Source organism: Hyperolius riggenbachi, chromosome 1, assembly GCF_040937935.1.
Source record: "Hyperolius riggenbachi isolate aHypRig1 chromosome 1, aHypRig1.pri, whole genome shotgun sequence".
Lineage (NCBI taxonomy): Eukaryota > Metazoa > Chordata > Amphibia > Anura > Hyperoliidae > Hyperolius > Hyperolius riggenbachi.
In genome coordinates this window covers 91,025,124-91,043,316 of record NC_090646.1, presented here as the reverse complement: position 1 = coordinate 91,043,316, position 18,193 = coordinate 91,025,124, and the positions used below count along the sequence as shown (strand labels likewise).

At 44.3% G+C, this 18,193-nt stretch overlaps 1 protein-coding gene across 5 annotated transcripts in view; it reads right to left on the bottom strand.

Moving 5' to 3' along the window:
* Positions 1–18,193, bottom strand: part of LOC137563743 (peroxisomal acyl-coenzyme A oxidase 3-like) — a 372,185-nt gene that overhangs the window by 301,266 nt on the left and 52,726 nt on the right. For all 5 annotated transcript variants that reach the window (XR_011030424.1, XM_068276653.1, XM_068276644.1 and 2 more), the window contains exons 9-10: positions 11,134–11,316; positions 3,351–3,473 (exon numbers count right to left, since the gene is read on the bottom strand). Coding sequence is in view for 4 of the 5 variants with exons in the window: in XM_068276653.1 (XP_068132754.1) it covers positions 3,351–3,473; positions 11,134–11,316 (306 nt within the window). In the remaining variant the exon portion in view is untranslated. The remainder of the gene's footprint in view (positions 1–3,350; positions 3,474–11,133; positions 11,317–18,193) is intronic.

The window sequence follows — 18,193 nt, the reverse complement described above, 5'->3', positions numbered from 1 at the left end:
AGAACATAGTTTAAAATGTTTATCAAAACCATGCTACTAAATGAAAAGCTTGCAGAATTATTTCCATCGCATGGGCACACTTGACATCACAATAAAGAAGTACACAGGCCAGTGTTGGGGGCCTATCTAAAACATTTGCTGCTTCAGTCCCCTTAGCTCCACCCCAAAGGTGCTCCCTACTGCAGATACTAGGAGCTTTGTGCACCCAAAGAGGCTACAGTTAGTTCAAATTCCGAAGGAAGAGCTTTTGATTAGAGTGCACTTAGTATAGACGCTCATGAGTTTGGTATGAGTAGCGAATAATATGAATATTCGTAATTTTATATTAGCGGTTTACTATTAATAATCTACTGCTCACATCAAACTTCTCTCCTAATCCCTCCTATCACACTGACTCCTCTTACTACTCTTAACACGAAAGCTCCTTACAAATGCTAGATTAACCACTTAAAGAGGAACTTCAGTGAAAATAATGTAATAAAAAATGCTTCATTTTTACAATAATTAATTATGTATTAATGATTTAGTCAGTGACTGCCCATTGTAAAATCTTTCCTCTCCCTGATTTACATTCTGGCATTTATCACATGGTGACATTTTTACTGCTGGCAGGTGATGTAGCTGCTGCTTGCTTTTTTGGCAGTTGGAAACAGTTGTAAACAGCTATTTCCCACATTGCAACGAGGTTCACAAACAGGAAACTGCCAGGACCATGGTTCTCACAGTTTCCTGTGGGAGGGGTTTCACCACAATATCAGCCATACAGAGCCCCCTGATGATCTGTTTGTGAAAAGGAACAGATTTCTCATGGGAAAGGGGGTATCAGCTACTGATTGGGATGAAGTTCAATTCATGGTTAGGGCTCGTGCCCACTTGTGCGCAGCAAGCATTTTACGAGACACGATGCCAGCACAGCTGCTCGCCTCTCGCACCCGAATCCCTTTAGCCGCGCAGTCACGCACAGAATTATGCTGCAGGGCCTCAGATTTTTCCTCGGCCATGAATTTGGATGCTTTACATAGATTTCTATAGGCTGCTAAAATCCATCCGAATTTGTGGGTGGGGAATCGGTCCGGAATCGCAGCAATGGAAACCTTGCCTTACAGTTTCTCTTTAAGGACCACAACCCCCCCCCCCCCCCCCCCCCCCAAAAAAAAGTGACCAGGCTATTTTTCTTACAATTTAGTGCTGAAGAGCCATACAACTTACAGTAGCAGGAAATGAATCCCAGCAAATGAATCCCACCCCCTCTTTTCTGCCCACCAACAGAGCTTTCTGTTGGTGGGCTCTGATCACTCGTGCCATCAGTATTTTTTTTCTTAAATATTTTTTTTTTTAAATAAATGGAACTATTCTTTATCTATTTTCCCTAAACCCTCCCTCCCCCCGATGGCCAATCAAAGTGATCCTCTCTCATAGACATCAGCCTATGAGAGGAGATCGCGTTCTTAGCCTCTCCAGGGGACAGCAGAGTGACAGGGATGTCTGATTTGGATTCAAGGCGTGTATTTAGCCCCTGGGGGTCTGTACACGCCCCTTGATGGTTTATAAACCAGTTGCAGCCAGTGAGCGCTGTCATTTTTGTTTGTCTGTCTTGAATTATATGTACCGGTATGTACTGTATTTTACAATTTTTAGCAATATATGTCCTTTAAAAATGTACCATTTTCCGTACTCTACAGAGCCAGATAAACAACAAGAAAAATGTGTACATTTTGAAATGGAACTGTTCACACATTTCAGTTATGTTTAATCTGTTTCATTAATGGAACAGAAAGTCCCGATCTGCAGCTTTTTTCCAGACCTGAAGCTAAGCGTATTGGATACTATATGCACACAGTGGCAGTCGATAGTCACAGACAGTAATCATTTAAACCATACATTTTTTTTTTTAATTACTGTCCATTTCCACAGGAGGTTCTTTTAAGCACACAGTATAGCAAGAGGAGATTCACTGTTTTCTGTCCTGCTCTGTCAGTTCCGTTCCTGCCCATTAAAAATGATACAAAAATGATACAAAACTGACAGGACATTTTTATCCGGTGTATGTGTGAACCCAGCCTAATACTCTTAGGCGGATTGATCGCAAGTTGGGGGCTGCCGTACACATGCCTGATTATCGGCTGAGGTGGTCGCATTTTGGCTCATGAGAAAAACAACTGTATCTATCCTTCCGTGTCCTAAAAAGAACTTATTTAGATATCCCATAGTTTTATTTTATACTTAAATCTAGTTTTTACTGTTTCATTGTCTTTGCACCTTCATTAAAGTATGTCAGAGCTCAAATCTATTAATTATTGATCCTTTTTATCTTTTTCCTGCTCTCAGAAGCCATTAACTAACAGAAAAAGTGTTTTATGACTGCAATTACTTATCAGTGAGGGTTATGATATAGTCTGACCCAGTCCGACCCGGTCCCGACCCCGGCAGAAACTGTCACTTGCATTCCTAATGTTTAAAGAGTACCAGAGACGAGATGTAATAAAAGTGTTATACATACCTGGGGCTTCCTCCAGCCCCATGTGCACGGGACGCTCCCACACCGCCATCCTCAGCCGCAACTGGCAGAACTTACGGGACCCGGTACCAGACCTGGAGAAGGCTGAGGACGACGGCCTGGGAGCGATCCATGTGCACGGGGCTGGAGGAAGCTCCTGGTATGTATAAAACTTTTATTAAATCTCGTCTCTGGTTTCCTTTAACTCTTTCGGGCAGAGAAAGAAAAAAAAAGGAACACAGCCTAGTTATTTGTGTGTGTGGCACTGTACATAACACACATCATGTCACCTCGGTTGTCCTTTAAGTCAGGCGTCTGTAAGGGCCTTAGCACACACTTCTACAACCAATGTGCCTAACTGCCGCTACTTCTAACACTACAGCTGGGTTCAAGCATACATCTGTACAGTTCCATTCCAGTCCTGTAAGTTTGCATCAGTTTTTACTGACAGAAAGGTAACTGATAGAAAGCTGATGAAAACTGTCAGGACAGGTCTGGAATGGAACTGTACAGACTTGTGTGTGAACCCAGCCATACATCGCTAGTGCTACCCACTACACAGGATTTTGTGTTCACAGTGGTGACTGCAGGACAAATGCAGTATGAGGAGCTTGTTGAACTGACCACTGTCCTACATGGGTCTTCAATGCGTTGCAAAGTCCCAGATTTGCAACCACAAAGTAACAGCAAAAGAGAAAAGAAGCAGGATAATGCAAGAAAATGAACCAACCCAGAAATAGGACGCAGATCAATTTTTAAAACACATTAAAAAAAAAAAAAAAAAAAAGAGCCTGGTAATATTTGGAGATATGGTTTGCCAGTGAAAATAATTGTGAAATTGTCAGCACAATACCTGTCTGGGGCTCTTGTCCTTCATGAGAATCCCAATCTGAAGTTCGATTAAATTCATGAAGAAACTCTTTGAGAAATAGTCCAGGGCGTAGGCAGCTGCCAGATAAGGGATCAGTCTCCATTGCTGCAAATATAAAACACAAATATCATTTATCTTACAGCCAAGTACTGAGATTTGACACACACACACAGCAGAATACAGAGATTTGACACAAACACAGCAGAGTACTGAGATTTGCAGCAAACACAGCAGAGTACTGAGATTTGCCGTAAACACAGCAGAGTACTGAAATTTGACACAAACACAGCAGAGTACTGAGATTTGCAGCAAACACAGCAGAGTAATGAGATTTGCAGCAAACACAGCAGAGTACTGAGATTTGCTGCAAACACAGCAGAGTACTGAGATTTGCTGCAAACACAGCAGAGTACTGAGATTTGCTGCAAACACAGCAGAGTACTGAGATTTGCAGCAAACACAGCAGAGTACTGAGATTTGCAGCAAACACAGCAGAGTACTGAGATTTGCTGCAAACACAGCAGAGTACTGAGATTTGCTGCAAACACAGCAGAGTACTGAGATTTGCCGCAAACACAGCAGAATACTGAGATTTGCCGCAAACACAGCAGAATACTGAGATTTGCCGCAAACACAGCAGAGTACTGAGATTTGCCTCAAACCACAGCAGAGTAATGAGATTTGTCACAAACAAGGCAGAGTGCTGAGATTTGCCGCAAACACAGCAGAGTACTGAGATTTGCAGCAAACAAAGCAGAGTGCTGAGATTTGCCGCAAACACAGCAGAGTACTGAGATTTGCCGCAAACACAGCAGAGTACTGAGATTTGCCGCAAACACAGCAGAGTACTGAGATTTGCCGCAAACACAGCAGAGTACTGAGATTTGCCGCAAACACAGCAGAGTACTGAGATTTGCTCCAAACACAGCATAGTACTGAGATTTGCTCCAAACACAGCAGAGTGCTGAGATTTGCCTCAAACACAGCAGAGTAATGAGATTTGGCACAAACACAGCAGAGTACTGAGATTTGCCGCAAACACAGCAGAGTGCTGAGATTTGTCGCAAACACAGCAGAGTGCTGAGATTTGCCGCAAACACAGCAGAGTGCTGAGATTTGCCGCAAACACAGCAGAGTGCTGAGATTTGCCGCAAACACAGCAGAGTACTGAGATTTGCTCCAAACATAGCAGACTACTGAGATCTGCCACAAACACTAAAACGGATACCTGAAGGCTGGTCCACACCATCCACTTCAGATCCTATTTCTGATCGAGAAAAACATCACATCGGGCAAAGAAGTGTACAGCCTACTAATAGTCAGCAACCAAATCCAGTTAAAAATCTATCTTTTTCTTAATCAGAAAGGCTGGAAAATATTGATCGAAATACCGGCTATTGTTTTGTGTGTATGTCATTTTGATTCATTTTGGATCAATATTCAGTGGGGAAAAAAATTATAAAAATCTGCAAACAGGACATATAAATATGTCATCTCGATCCGCTGCACACTCCCGCCGGGACTTGCTCATCGGTGATTGGCTCAGGATAGGTAACACATGTTTCCATTCACCAATCAATGTGCCTGTGAATGATAGATCATGGCTTCAGAGGAAAGCCATTGAGCATTCATTCAAATGAAAACACAAACTTCCTGTGAGGTTTGAACTCTGTTCAAAGCATACAGAATAAAGTGTGCGGGGACATCTAGTGGCAAAATAAATCAAATTACATTAAAAATACAGCATTTACATTACAAAAATTACATTAAAAAGACATTAACCCCTTCTTTCCTCTCCCCCACAGATACCAAAATAAAACACTGGTTAAGGAAAAAAAGAGCCAAAGTGAAAACATTTAAAAAAAATACATAAATAGTTGCATTAGAGACCCAGCTTTTTTACTATGTGTGTCATGAGGGTATATTACTATTATCTTTGTAAATATGGCCTTGATCAGGTACAAAAAAAACACTATTTATAAATGAAATATTGTCGCCATAAATTGTATTAGGAATATAATTAAAAAGTTGTGATAGCCGGGACAAATAAAAGGTGTGGGTTTTATCTATAGTAGCATTGTTTGTTTTCAAACTATAGGGGACGAAATTGGAGAAATCGTGTCTTTTTCTGATTTTTCCCTTTATAGTGCATAGAAAATAAAATAAAATTACTGAAAACAAATATTGCTTAAAAAAAGACTAATTTGTGGCGATAAAAACAAGATATATTTTACAAGATATCATTTAAATGTGATAAGCAGTGGTAAAGATATGGCCAAATGACTGCATGGAGTGCTGAGAGGTGAAAGAGGTTGTTGGCAGAAAGGGTAGAGCAGTCTATGGAGTGAAGTGGTTAAACTTTAAAAGGAACCCGAAGGTGTGAGACCTATGGAAGCTGCCAAATTTATTTCCTTTTAAACAATAACAGTTGCCTGGCAGTCCTGCTGATCTTTCTGGTCAGTATGGTCTAAATCACACATCTTCAACAAGCATGCAGCTAATCTAATCAGATTTGTCATAGATATTTGGTCTGCATGCTTGTTCAGGGCCCATGTCTTAAAGTATTAGAGGCAGAGGATCAGCAGGACAGCTAGGCAAAGAGCATTATTTAAAGGGAACCCAGGGTGAGAGGTATATGGAGGCTGCCATATTTTTCTTAATTTTAAACAATACCTGTTGCCTGGCAAATACTTTTAGCTATAGACCATGAACAAGCATGCAGCAGATCAGGTACTCTGACTCCGCTGACTGGTTTCACTGGATTAGCCATATGCTTGTTCCAGGGTTTTCATTCATACACTGCTTATGCCAGAAGATCAACAGGGCTGGCAGGCAACTGGCATTGTTTACAAGGAAATACATTTGGCAGCCTCCATATACCTCTCACCTCTGACTGCTTTTAAAGCCTACCTTCAGGGAATAGAATCCCCTCTTCTGAAAGTTGCTGGTTTACACTGACAGCCAGCACTAGGGTAATAGGAGCAGTGCCCCATCTGGCTCAGCCAACAGTAAAGATGAACTGTAACACATCTGGGCTTTGCATCACCTCTATGCATATACCACATACACTCTCTAAACTCTTCTGCCAGCCAGTATAGACCGTGTTTCCCTGGATATAAGACACTGTCTTCTATTCTTTTTTTGGGGGGGAGAAAATATGTGGGGGGGGGGGGGGAGTGGTAGACGCTATGTGTATGGGGAGGTGTGTAATCTCTTACTGCACCTCCCTTGTGGCTGGGTTCCCCTCCGCCAAAGGGTGCCGAACAGCTTGATTAGTATGTCGGAGCAGTTACAGGGAAGGAGGGTGCCGCAGCTACAAGGGAGGTGCGGTAAGAGACTACACTAAAAGTGTCCCATTTAGCTATGGCTTGTTTTCGGGGGAGGGCTTATATTTATAAGCCCTCCCCCAAAAATAAGTCCTAGCTACATGGGATGCTTTTAGTGTAGTCACTTACCGCACACCTCCCTTGTGGCTGCATCACCCTCCGCATGCTTGAAAAATAAGCTATGGCTTATTTTCTGGGGAGGTCTTATTACGGGGGAAACACTGTACAATAGGGACACTGTAGGTGGTGGTGGTGGGGGGGTGGTCGGGGGAAAATGAGTTGAACTTACCCGGGGCTTCTAACGGTCCCCCGCAGACATCCTGTGCCCGCGCAGCCACTCACCGATGTTCCGGCCCCGCCTCCGGTTCACTTCTGGAATTTCAGACTTTAAAGTCTGCAAACCACTGCACCTGCGTTGCCATGTCCTCGATCCCGCTGATGTCACCAGGAGCATACTGCACAGGCACAGATTGGGCTTGCACAGTATGCTCTAGGTGACATCAGCGAAAGCAAGGACACGGCAACGCAGGCGCAGTGGTTTTCAGACTTTAAAGTCAGAAATTCCAGAAGTGAACCGGAGGTGGGGCCGGAGCATCGGTGAGTGGCTGCGGGGGCACAGGATGTCTGCGGGGGACCATTAGAAGCCCTGGGTAAGTTCAACTCATTTTCCCCCGACCCCCCCTACAGTGTCCCTTTAACTGTACTGCTTGCACCTGCCAGGGAGCGTCTAACAATACAAAGCAATGGCTGGGGCCTGGGTTCAAGCTGATGAAATAACTGTTTCTAGCCACACTTCCTCCTCATTCGAAATGCCCAAAGAGATGCTAGCAATTTAGACTGACTTAATTTGCATGTAAGATGAACTATATTAATCTCATTACCCCTCTCTACTACACATACCGGGGTGAAGACAGAAGCTTGCCTTGTGCACATTAGATTGCCCAGGACTGGGACAGGTACTCTTTCACTTACATAACATGTCTGCATTAGGAGTTAACAGTTTTAAATTAATATTATTACTTTTAGAGCTAGCTATGTACCTGCTTTATATAAATATAAGGTTTAGCTTGCTTACACATTATTATGTTTTCCACTGTAACCAGGCTAGTGATACGTTTACTTCACATCCAATTATATTTTAGAAAGAAAACATTAACATTATAGCCAGTCAAGCAATCAAACCTAATTTCTTACATCATCTAACGGGGAAAAAATGTCTTAGCTTCACATCACAGTGAGGCTGGCTGGACAGAGTAAGCACTGTTCATCATTACTGTCATTTCTCTGTTTCACATTCCGTCTTGCCTGATTATTTAAATGGAGCATTCATTATATTTTCAGAATGGAGTTTGCTATACAGCGACTGAGATACTTAGGCCAACATCTGCGTTTGGAGCCAAAAGGATCCGGTGAGCGGATCCGGTTTCCGCTTCACCAAAACCCGGATGGCTCAGTCCGTGGCCCGGTACACATAGTGAAAACGGATCTGATTAATGATTGATCGGATCTGTTTTCACTCAGCGATACATACCTAATCTTCATAGGCAGCCGGCGGTAGAGGCTTCCACTTCTTCCGCTGTGACTACACAGCACGTCATGTGACTAGTCACATGATGCGGAAGATGATGGAAGCCTCTACCGCCAGCTGCTACGGAATATTAGGTATGTATAAACCCTCCCTCACCTACCCGCCCGGCTGCTGCACCCTCCCCTCACCCTCCCGTTGATAAGGTTCACGTCTGCCCATGCCCCCATCCCTAGTGGAACGGTCCGTCTCTTCACTAGTGTGAAGAAACTAGTGTGAAGGAACGTTCCGTTTCACATTGCCCCAACTCCTTCATTATTTCGCCTTAGGTAAAAGGATTCGTGGCTTGAGAAAAGCAGCATGAAATATTTGCTTGCTTGCTGACTAGTGTGGGTAGACTAGGGACCATTTCGACCTGGAGGGAACCTCAAAGCTGGTGAAAGGGGTTTAGCACGAAAAGCTTTTGCATGCAAGCGAATATCCTCCATTTAGTGCAAATGAATTCAACTCGCATTCAAGTTGTTTTTAGCATTATAAGCGCTCCAGCTTGTTGGGAGTGTTTGAGTGTAGAGGGTTAATCATTGTTTGTGAAAAGAAGCCTTCATGACAGACGGTCACAGGAGCGGCGGCACAAGGGAGAGCTTTTACTAAAATAAAAATGTTGTATTCTGCTAGTTAGAAAGACACACAAGGGTAGACTCTCTAATTATGTGATATGGTAACACGATGTTTGCCATGATTCAAAGTGAGGCTGAATTTTGCATGGCTGTTTTAAATATAAGGCATTTGTATGTTCCTTTCTGAAGATAGACATAGATATCCTTTACTTTGTCTCTGTGAAGTGTCATTAGATATTCCCACCTACTGCAGTTGTAACTCTTTGAACTTGACCTCCTATGTCACCTTCTAGTGTAAAAAATTTCATTTTTAGGAAAACCTTGAGGCAGAAATGAGCTGTTTAGAGTATGAAAAAGAGTGTCTGGGCAACGGCATTTTTAGAATGTGCAGAAACAATATGGCAGCTCCAGGCCCGGATAAACATCCCAGGAGCGGAGTCAGTCAGTGGAATGCCAAGAGCTGGGTGAGTAACCTCTCATTTATGCTCTGCTCTGAACTCTGCATAGGGAAGGAGGGAGGGAGGTACTTGGGGAGGAAAGTAAGCTGTCTTTCCATCATCAGGCGCCTGTAGGCACTTGCCTACAGTGCCTTATGGTAAATCCGGCCCTGGGCAACCCCCATGGAATAGAGATACCACATTCTGCAGCTACACCCAGCAGATTAGTAAAATAATAGTTTTTGTTGAACATGGCAGATATAAAATCAAAAGACAAAAAGGTAAAAAAGGTAGCAAAGATAAAAGAAGTAAATGGAAGCAATAAAACAAGGCATAATCCATATTAAAAAAAAATACTCTATTACAGGTAAGGGGCAGAAGCATTAAAGGGGTGGCCATCCCAATTTTTTTGAGAAAGTGGGAGTCACTCCCAGACTCTCACCATGAGGTACTGCAAGCTGTAGGTATACTGTCGCCTCTTGAAGGTCTCGAGGTTTGGTAGAAGGGGGCACATACAACTTTTAGCTATAAGACATTGAGCTGCTATAAAGTAGTGGTTCCCCAGACGTCATGCCGCTGGTGCTTGTAATTTAACAGAGGCTTGCCAAGGATGCAAGTCAAAGGATCTTTAGAAATGTTCAAACCAGTGTGGTTCTTCAAAAGATGGTGCACCATATCCCAGAGGTTGGATGCAAGGGACAGTGCTGGAATATACACAGTCTATAAGCACAGTTCTCCAACCCTGTCCTCAAGACCCACCAACAGTGAATGTTTTGCAGAAAACCACAAACATGCACAGGTGGGGTAATTAGTGTCTCAGCAGAGCTGATTATCTACCTCTGTGGGTTTCCACAAAACATGCACTGTTGGTGGGCCTTGAGGACAGGGTTGGGGAACACTTGTCTATAGTACCTATGTTACCACAATTGTGGCTCATAATGGGAAGACAGGAAGGAAGCTGGAGAGCCCGGAGGAAACCCATGCAGACACAGGGAGAACATACCTTGCTGGGACTGAAATTGGGGACCCAGCAGTGCAAAGAGAGTGCTATCCACTATGCCACTATGCTGGCCAAAAGCAGGTAGCAGCAGGTTTTAGTCTAGTGATGGTCAATGGGATGCAAATAATTTCTCCTTGCATACAAAACTCATGTAAATTACATGCAGCTAGAAATAGGACCAAACAGAATAACTTCCTGTCAATTTTTATTGGTCCAAGTCAGAGCTACATAACATTTACAGGAAATGTGAATGCAATAAGAAATGATTTGCATCTCATTGATCGTCCCTAAAGTATGTTCAGGACATTACAGATACTGCAGGAATATGGGGTTTAAAGAGAACCTGTAATAAAGAAAAATGCCACTGGGGATACTTACTTCGGGAGGAGAAAACCTCTGGATCCTAATAAGCCTTCCCCCTTTCTCCTGTGCAACATGGATCCAGCGCTGGCTCCCTCAATCAGCAGCAGCTGGCAAGATTTAGCTTTGGAATCCAGAGCAGGCGCAGTACCATATTGCCCCTGGGGCTACAGCAGAAATAGCCAAGCCCAATCGTGCCCCCTCTACCGCGCAGGCGTCTTAAGCTTGTCCGGCGATTTTTGTGGGATGTCAGCGCTGGATCGGGGCTACACAGGAGGACAGGGGAAGTCTCATTGGGATCCAGAGGCTTCCCCCCCCCCCCCGCGAGGTAAGAACCCCATAGGGGCACTTTTTCCTTATAGATTATCTTTAAATTCACACATCTGACAATAATTCAGAACCAACTGGGCTGTCAATGTTGTGGTCTCAATCTTACTCAGTATGAGATTTTTCACACTTTGTCAACTGCAACCCACTTACATTTTTAGCTGGATTATTACCTGTAGCTGATACTCTAGAACTGGTAATTCTTCATCTTCGGTTGGTCCGAACTGGCGTCGGGTGGCAGAGAAACGGATGGCGATGGAGACAGCAAGCTTCAGGTTCACCACTGCCATACCGGTTATGGAGACTCTGCCACTGGACAGGCTGCCAAGAGACGCTCCGAGACGCTGCTTCGGGTCCTGAAACAAATCACACCACAAACGTATGGATAGTATATGAGCAACCATGCAGTCTATGCTGTAAATTGCAAAGCTATTTGGAGTCAGTGAGCAGCATGTGTCTATAAAGTCATACATTTTTCTTTAAATAAATAAAGAATGGCAGTGGATTACAGGAACGTCAAACTCCAGTCCTCGAGGGCGGAGGTCCTCACATTTTTGTCACAGCTTAAATTAATTAATGGGACTGAATCAGGCAAGGTGTGGTTCATCAAGGAGGGAAGGAGGCAGAACCTTTACTTTAAAGCGGGATCTGGTTGGTTAGTCATCAGCCATTATTAGCAATGACTTAAAGGATACCCGAACTGGCATGTGACATGATGAGATAGACATGGGTATGTACAGTGCCAAGCACACAAATCACTATGCTGTGTTCCTTTTTTTCTTTCTCTGCCTGAAAGTGTTAAATATCAGGTATGTAAATGGCTGACTCAGTGCTCACTCAGACAGGAAGTGACTACAGTGTGACCCTCACTGATAAGAAATTCCCCTTTTTACCTCTTTCTTGCTCTCAGAAGCCATTTTCTAGTTGGAATTTCTTGTCAGTAAGGGTCACACTGTAGTCACATCCGAGTCAGCCACTTACGTACCCGATATTTTAACTCTTTCAGGCAGAGAAAGAAAAAAAGGAACACAGCATAGGCATTTGTGTGCTAGGCACTGTACATACACATGTCTATCTCATCATGTCACATGTCACTTCGGGTATCCTTTAACCACTTGCCGACCGCCTACTTCATATTGGCGGCGGCAAAGTGGCAGCCCCAGGACCACGTAACGCAGATTGGCGTCAGGTCCTGGGGCACTCTCTGGCCGGGGATCGCGCGCTGGGATGCGCGCGCATCCACCGGCAATAGGCTCCGCCCACCCGCGACGTCAACCCGCCGGCCAATCGGAAGCGCCGGCGGGTTGTTAACCCCGCGATCGCCGCTACAAAGTGTATAATACACTTTGTAATGTATACAAAGTGTATTATACAGGCTGCCTCCTGCCCTGGTGGTCCCAGTGTCCGAGGGACCACCAGGGAAGCTGCAGCCACCCTAGTCTGCACCCAAACACACTGATCTGCCCCCCCCTGCCCCCTGATCGCCCACAGTACCCCTCAGACCCCCCCCTGCCCACCCCCCAGACCACCATTTGCACACAATCACCCCCCTAATCACCCATCAATCACTCCCTGTCACTATCTGTCAACGCTATTTTTTTTTTTAGTCCCTAAACTGCCCCCTGCTCCCTCCTGATCACCCCCCCCCACCCCTCAGATTCTCCCCAGACCCCCCCAGACCCTCCCCCCCCCCCTGCGTACTGTATGCATCTATCCCCCCTGATCAACTGTCAATCACCTGTCAATCACCCGTCAATCACCCCCTGTCACTGCCACCCATCAATCAGCCCCTAACCTGCCCCTTGCGGGCAATCTGATCACCCACCCACACCAATAGATCGCCCGCAGATCCGACATCAGATCACCTCCCAAATCCATCGTTTACATCTATTCTCTCCTCTAAACACCCACTAATTACCCATCAATCACCCATCAATCACCCCCTATCACCACCTGTCACTGTTACCCATCAGATTAGACCCTTGCGGGCACCCAATCGCCCGCCCACACACTCAGATTGCCCTCAACCCCCCCCCTTATCGATTCGCCAGTGCATTATTTACATCCGTTCTTCCCTGTAATAACCCACTGATCACCTGTCAATCACCCCCTGTCACTGCCACCCATCAATCACCCCCTGTCACTGCCACCCATCAATCAGCCCCTAACCTGCCCCTTGCGGGCAATCTGATCACCCACCCACACCAATAGATCGCCCACAGATCCGACATCAGATCACCTCCCAAATCCATCGTTTACATCTATTCTCTCCTCTAAACACCCACTAATTACCCATCAATCACCCATCAATCACCCCCTATCACCACCTGTCACTGTTACCCATCAGATTAGACCCTTGCGGGCACCCAATCGCCCGCCCACACACTCAGATTGCCCTCAACCCCCCCCTTATCGATTCGCCAGTGCATTATTTACATCCGTTCTTCCCTGTAATAACCCACTGATCACCTGTCAATCACCCCCTGTCACTGCCACCCATCAATCACCCCCTGTCACTGCCACCCATCAATCAGCCCCTAACCTGCCCCTTGCGGGCAATCTGATCACCCACCCACACCAATAGATCGCCCGCAGATCTGACATCAGATCACCTCCCAAATCCATCGTTTACATCTATTCTCTCCTCTAAACACCCACTAATTACCCATCAATCACCCCCTATCACCACCTGTCACTGTTACCCATCAGATTAGACCCTAATCTGCCCCTTGCGGGCACCCAATCACCCGCCCACACGCTCAGATTGCCCTCAGACCCCCCCCCCTTATCAATTCGCCAGTGCAATATTTACATCTGTTATTCCCTGTAATAACCCACTGATCACCTGTCAATCACCCATCAATCACCCCCTGTCACTGCCACCCATCAATCACCCCCTGTCACTGCCACCCATCAATCAGCCCCTAACCTGCCCCTTGCGGGCAATCTGATCACCCACCCACACCAATAGATTGCCCGCAGATCCGACATCAGATCACCTCCCAAGTGCAGTGTTTACATCTCTTCTCTCCTCTAAACGCCCTCAGACCCCAGCCCTGATCACCTCGCTAGTGCATTGCTTGCATCTATTTCCCCCCTCTAATCACACCTTGAGACACCCATAAATCACCTCCTGTCACCCCCTAGCACACCTACCCATCAGATCAGGCCCTAATTTGCCCCGTGTGGGCTCCTGATCACTCGGCCAAACCCTCAGATCCCCCTCAGACCCCCTTCCGATCACCTCCCCAGTGCATTGATTGCATCTATTTTCCCCTCTAACCGCCCCCTGAGACACCCATCAATCACCTCCTGTCACCCCCCTAGCACTCCTATCCATCAGATCAGGCCCAATACATCCTGTCATCTAAGAGGCCACCCTGCTTATGACCGTTTCCACAAAATTTGCCCTCTCATAGACCACCTGTCATCAAAATTTGCAGATGCTTATACCCCTGAACAGTCATTTTGAGAAATTTGGTTTCCAGACTACTCACAGTTTTGGGCCCGTAAAATGCCAGGGCAGTATAGGAACCCCACAAGTGACCCCATTTTAGAAAGAAGACACCCCAAGGTATTCTGTTAGGTGTATGATGAGTTCATAGAAGATTTTATTTTTTGTCAAAAGTTAGCGGAAATTGGATTTTTATTGTTTTTTTTCACAAAGTGTCATTTTTCACTAACTTGTGACAAAAAATAAAATCTTCTATGAACTCACCATACCCCTAACGGAATACCTTGGGGTGTCTTTCTAAAATGGGGTCACTTGTGGGGTTCCTATACTGCCCTGGCATTTTAGGGGCCCTAAACCGTGGGGAGTAGTCTAGAAAACAAATGCCTCAAAATGACCTGTGAATAGGACGTTGGGCCCCTTAGCGCACCTAGGCTGCAAAAAAGTGTCACACATGTAGTATCGCCATACTCAGGAGAAGTAGTATAATGTGTTTTGTGGTGTATTTTTACACATACCCATGCTGGGTGGGAGAAATCTCTCTGTAAATGGACAATTGTGTGTAAAAAAATCAAAAATGTGTCATTTACAGAGATATTTCTCCCACCCAGCATGGTTATATGTAAAAATACACCACAAAACACATTATACTACTTCTTCTGAGTACGGCGATACCACATGTGTGACACTTTTTTGCAGCCTAACTGTGCTAAGGGGCCCAAAGTCCAATGAGTACCTTTAGGATTTCACAGGTCATTTTGAGACATTTGGGTTCAAGACGACTACTCACGGTTTAGGGCCCCTAAAATGCCAGGGCAGTATTGGAACCCCACAAATGACCCCATTCTAGAAAGAAGACACCCCAAGGTATTCCGTTAGGAGTATGGTGAGTTCATAGAAGATTTTATTTTTTGTCACAAGTTAGCGGAAATTGATATGTATTGTTTTTTTTTTTCACAAAGTGTCATTTTCCGCTAACTTGTGACAAAAAAAAATCTTCTATGAACTCACCATACCCCTAACGGAATACCTTGGGGTGTCTTCATTCTAAAATGGGGTCACTTGTGGGGTTCCTATACTGCCCTGGCATTTTAGGGGCCCTAAACCGTGAGGAGTAGTCTAGAATCCAAATGCCTCAAAATGACCTGTGAATAGGACGTTAGGCCCCTTAGCGCACCTAGGTTGCAAAAAAGTGTCACACATGTGGTATCGCCGTACTCAGAAGAAGTAGTATAATGTGTTTTGAGGTGTATTTTTATACATACCCATGCTGGGTGGGAGAAATCTCTCTGTAAATGGACAATTGTGTGTAAAAAAAATCAAATAATTGTCATTTACAGAGATATTTCTCCCACCTAGCATCTGTATGTGTAAAAATACACCCCAAAACACATTATACTACTTCTCCTGAGTACGGCGGTACCACATGTGTGGCACTTTCTTGCACCCTAAGTGCGCTAAGGGGCCCAAAGTCCAATGAGTACCTTTAGGATTTCACAGGTCATTTTGCGACATTTGGTTTCAAGACTACTCCTCACGGTTTAGGGCCCCTAAAATGCCAGGGCAGTATAGGAACCCCACAAATGACCCCATTTTAGAAAGAAGACACCCCAAGGTATTCCGTTAGGAGTATGGTGAGTTCATAGAAGATTTTATTTTTGTCACAAGTTAGCAGAAAATGACACTTTGTGAAAAAAAAACAATTAAAATCAATTTCCGCTAACTTGTGACAAAAAAAAAAAATCTTCTATGAACTCACCATCCTCCTAATGGAATACCTTGGGGTGTCTTCCTTCTAAAATGGGGTAATTTGTGGGATTCCTATACTGTCCTGGCATTTTAGGGGCCCTGAACCGTGAGGAGCAGTCTTGAAACGAAATTTCTCAAAATGACCTGTGAAATCCTAAAGGTACTCATTGGACTTTGGGCCCCTTAGCGCAGTTAGGGTGCAAAAAAGTGCCACACATGTGGTATCGCCGTACTCAGGAGAAGTAGTATAATGTGTTTTGGGGTGTATTTTTCCACATACCCATGCTGAGTGGGTGAAATATCTCTATAAATTGACAATTGTGTGTTAAAAAAAGAAAACAATTGTCATTTACGGAGATATTTCTCCCACCCAGCATGGGTATGTGTAAAAATACACCCCAAAACACATTATACTACTTCTCCTGAGTACGGCAATACCACATGTGTGGCACTTTTTTGCAGCCTAACTGCGCTAAGGGGCCCAAAGTCCAATGAGCATCTTTAGGCTTTACAGGGGTGCTTACAATTAGGCACCCCCCAAAATGCCAGGACAGTGAACACACCCCACAAATGACCCCATTTTGGAAAGTAGACACTTCAAGGTATTCAGAGAGGAACATAGTGAGTCCGTGGCAGATTTCATTTTTTTTTGTCGCAAGTTAGAAGAAATGGAAACTTTTTTTTTTTTTTTTTTGTTACAAAGTGTCATTTTCCGCTAACTTGTGACAAAAAATAAAATCTTCTATGAACTCACCATGCCTCTCACTGAATACTTTGGGATGTCTTCTTTCCAAAATGGGGTCATTTGGGGGGTATTTGTACTATCCTGGAATTTTAGCCCCTCATGAAACCTGACAGGTGCGCAGAAAAGTCAGAGATGCTTGAAAATGGGAAAATTCACTTTTTGCACCATAGTTTGTAAACGCTATAACTTTTACCCAAACCAATAAATATACACTGAATGGGTTTTTTTTTATCAAAGACATGTAGCAGAATAACTTTCGCGCTCAAATGTATAGGAAATTTTACTTTATTTGAAAACTGTCAGCACAGAAAGTTAAAAAAGTCATTTTTTTTACAAAATTCATGTCTTTTTTGATGAATATAATAAAAACTAAAACTCGCAGCAGCAATCAAATAGCACCGAAAGAAAGCTGTATTAGTGACAAGAAAAGGAGGTAGAATTCATTTAGGTGGTAGGTTGTATGACCGAGCAATAAACCGTGAAAGCTGCAGTGGTCCGAATGGAAAAAAAGGCTCTGGTCCTTAAGGGGTTTTATGACTGCAGTCCTTAAAGAGAACCAGAGATGAAGCAACCTCATGTATTTTATCTTATAAATCAGTGGGAACATGACAGTAAACACCTAATCTGCTCTTTGTTACATTGTTCTCTGTTTAATTTGCCTGTTATCACCTCTAAGATAAGAATCCCGACTAAGCAGTCGGTCTGGCTTTGCTACAGAATAATTATAGCTGAGACTGTGTTCTTTGCTGTCTTCAAGTCCAAGCCTGCCCCCTGCTGGCTTTGCTCAGGAATCATTATAGCTGAGTCATTATAGCAAAGCCAGACTCAATGCTCAGTCCGGGATTCTTATCTCAGCTAGATAACAGACACTTTTAGCAGTGAGGATGAAACAGGGAGCAGGGTAAATGTTTTCTCTAATGTTCCCACTGATTTCTATGGTAAAATACACAAGGGTGCTTCGTCTCTGGTTCACTTTAAGTGGTTAAAGGACAAATGAAGTGAGAAGAATAAGGAGACTGCCCCATTTATATCCTTTTAAACAATACGAGTTACCTAACAGGCCTGCTGGTCTATTTGGCTGCAGTAGTGTTGTATTCACACCAGAAACATGCAGATACTTCAAAGTCAGAGTTTGATGCCCACTGTAATGGGTGACATAAATATTTGATCCCCTATCAACCAGCAAGAATTCAGGCTCCCAGGAGTCTTCACTGTATTCAGGTGATGAGATGAGATTAGAAGCACCCTCTGTAAGGAGTGCTTCTAATCCCAGCTTATTACAGGAACT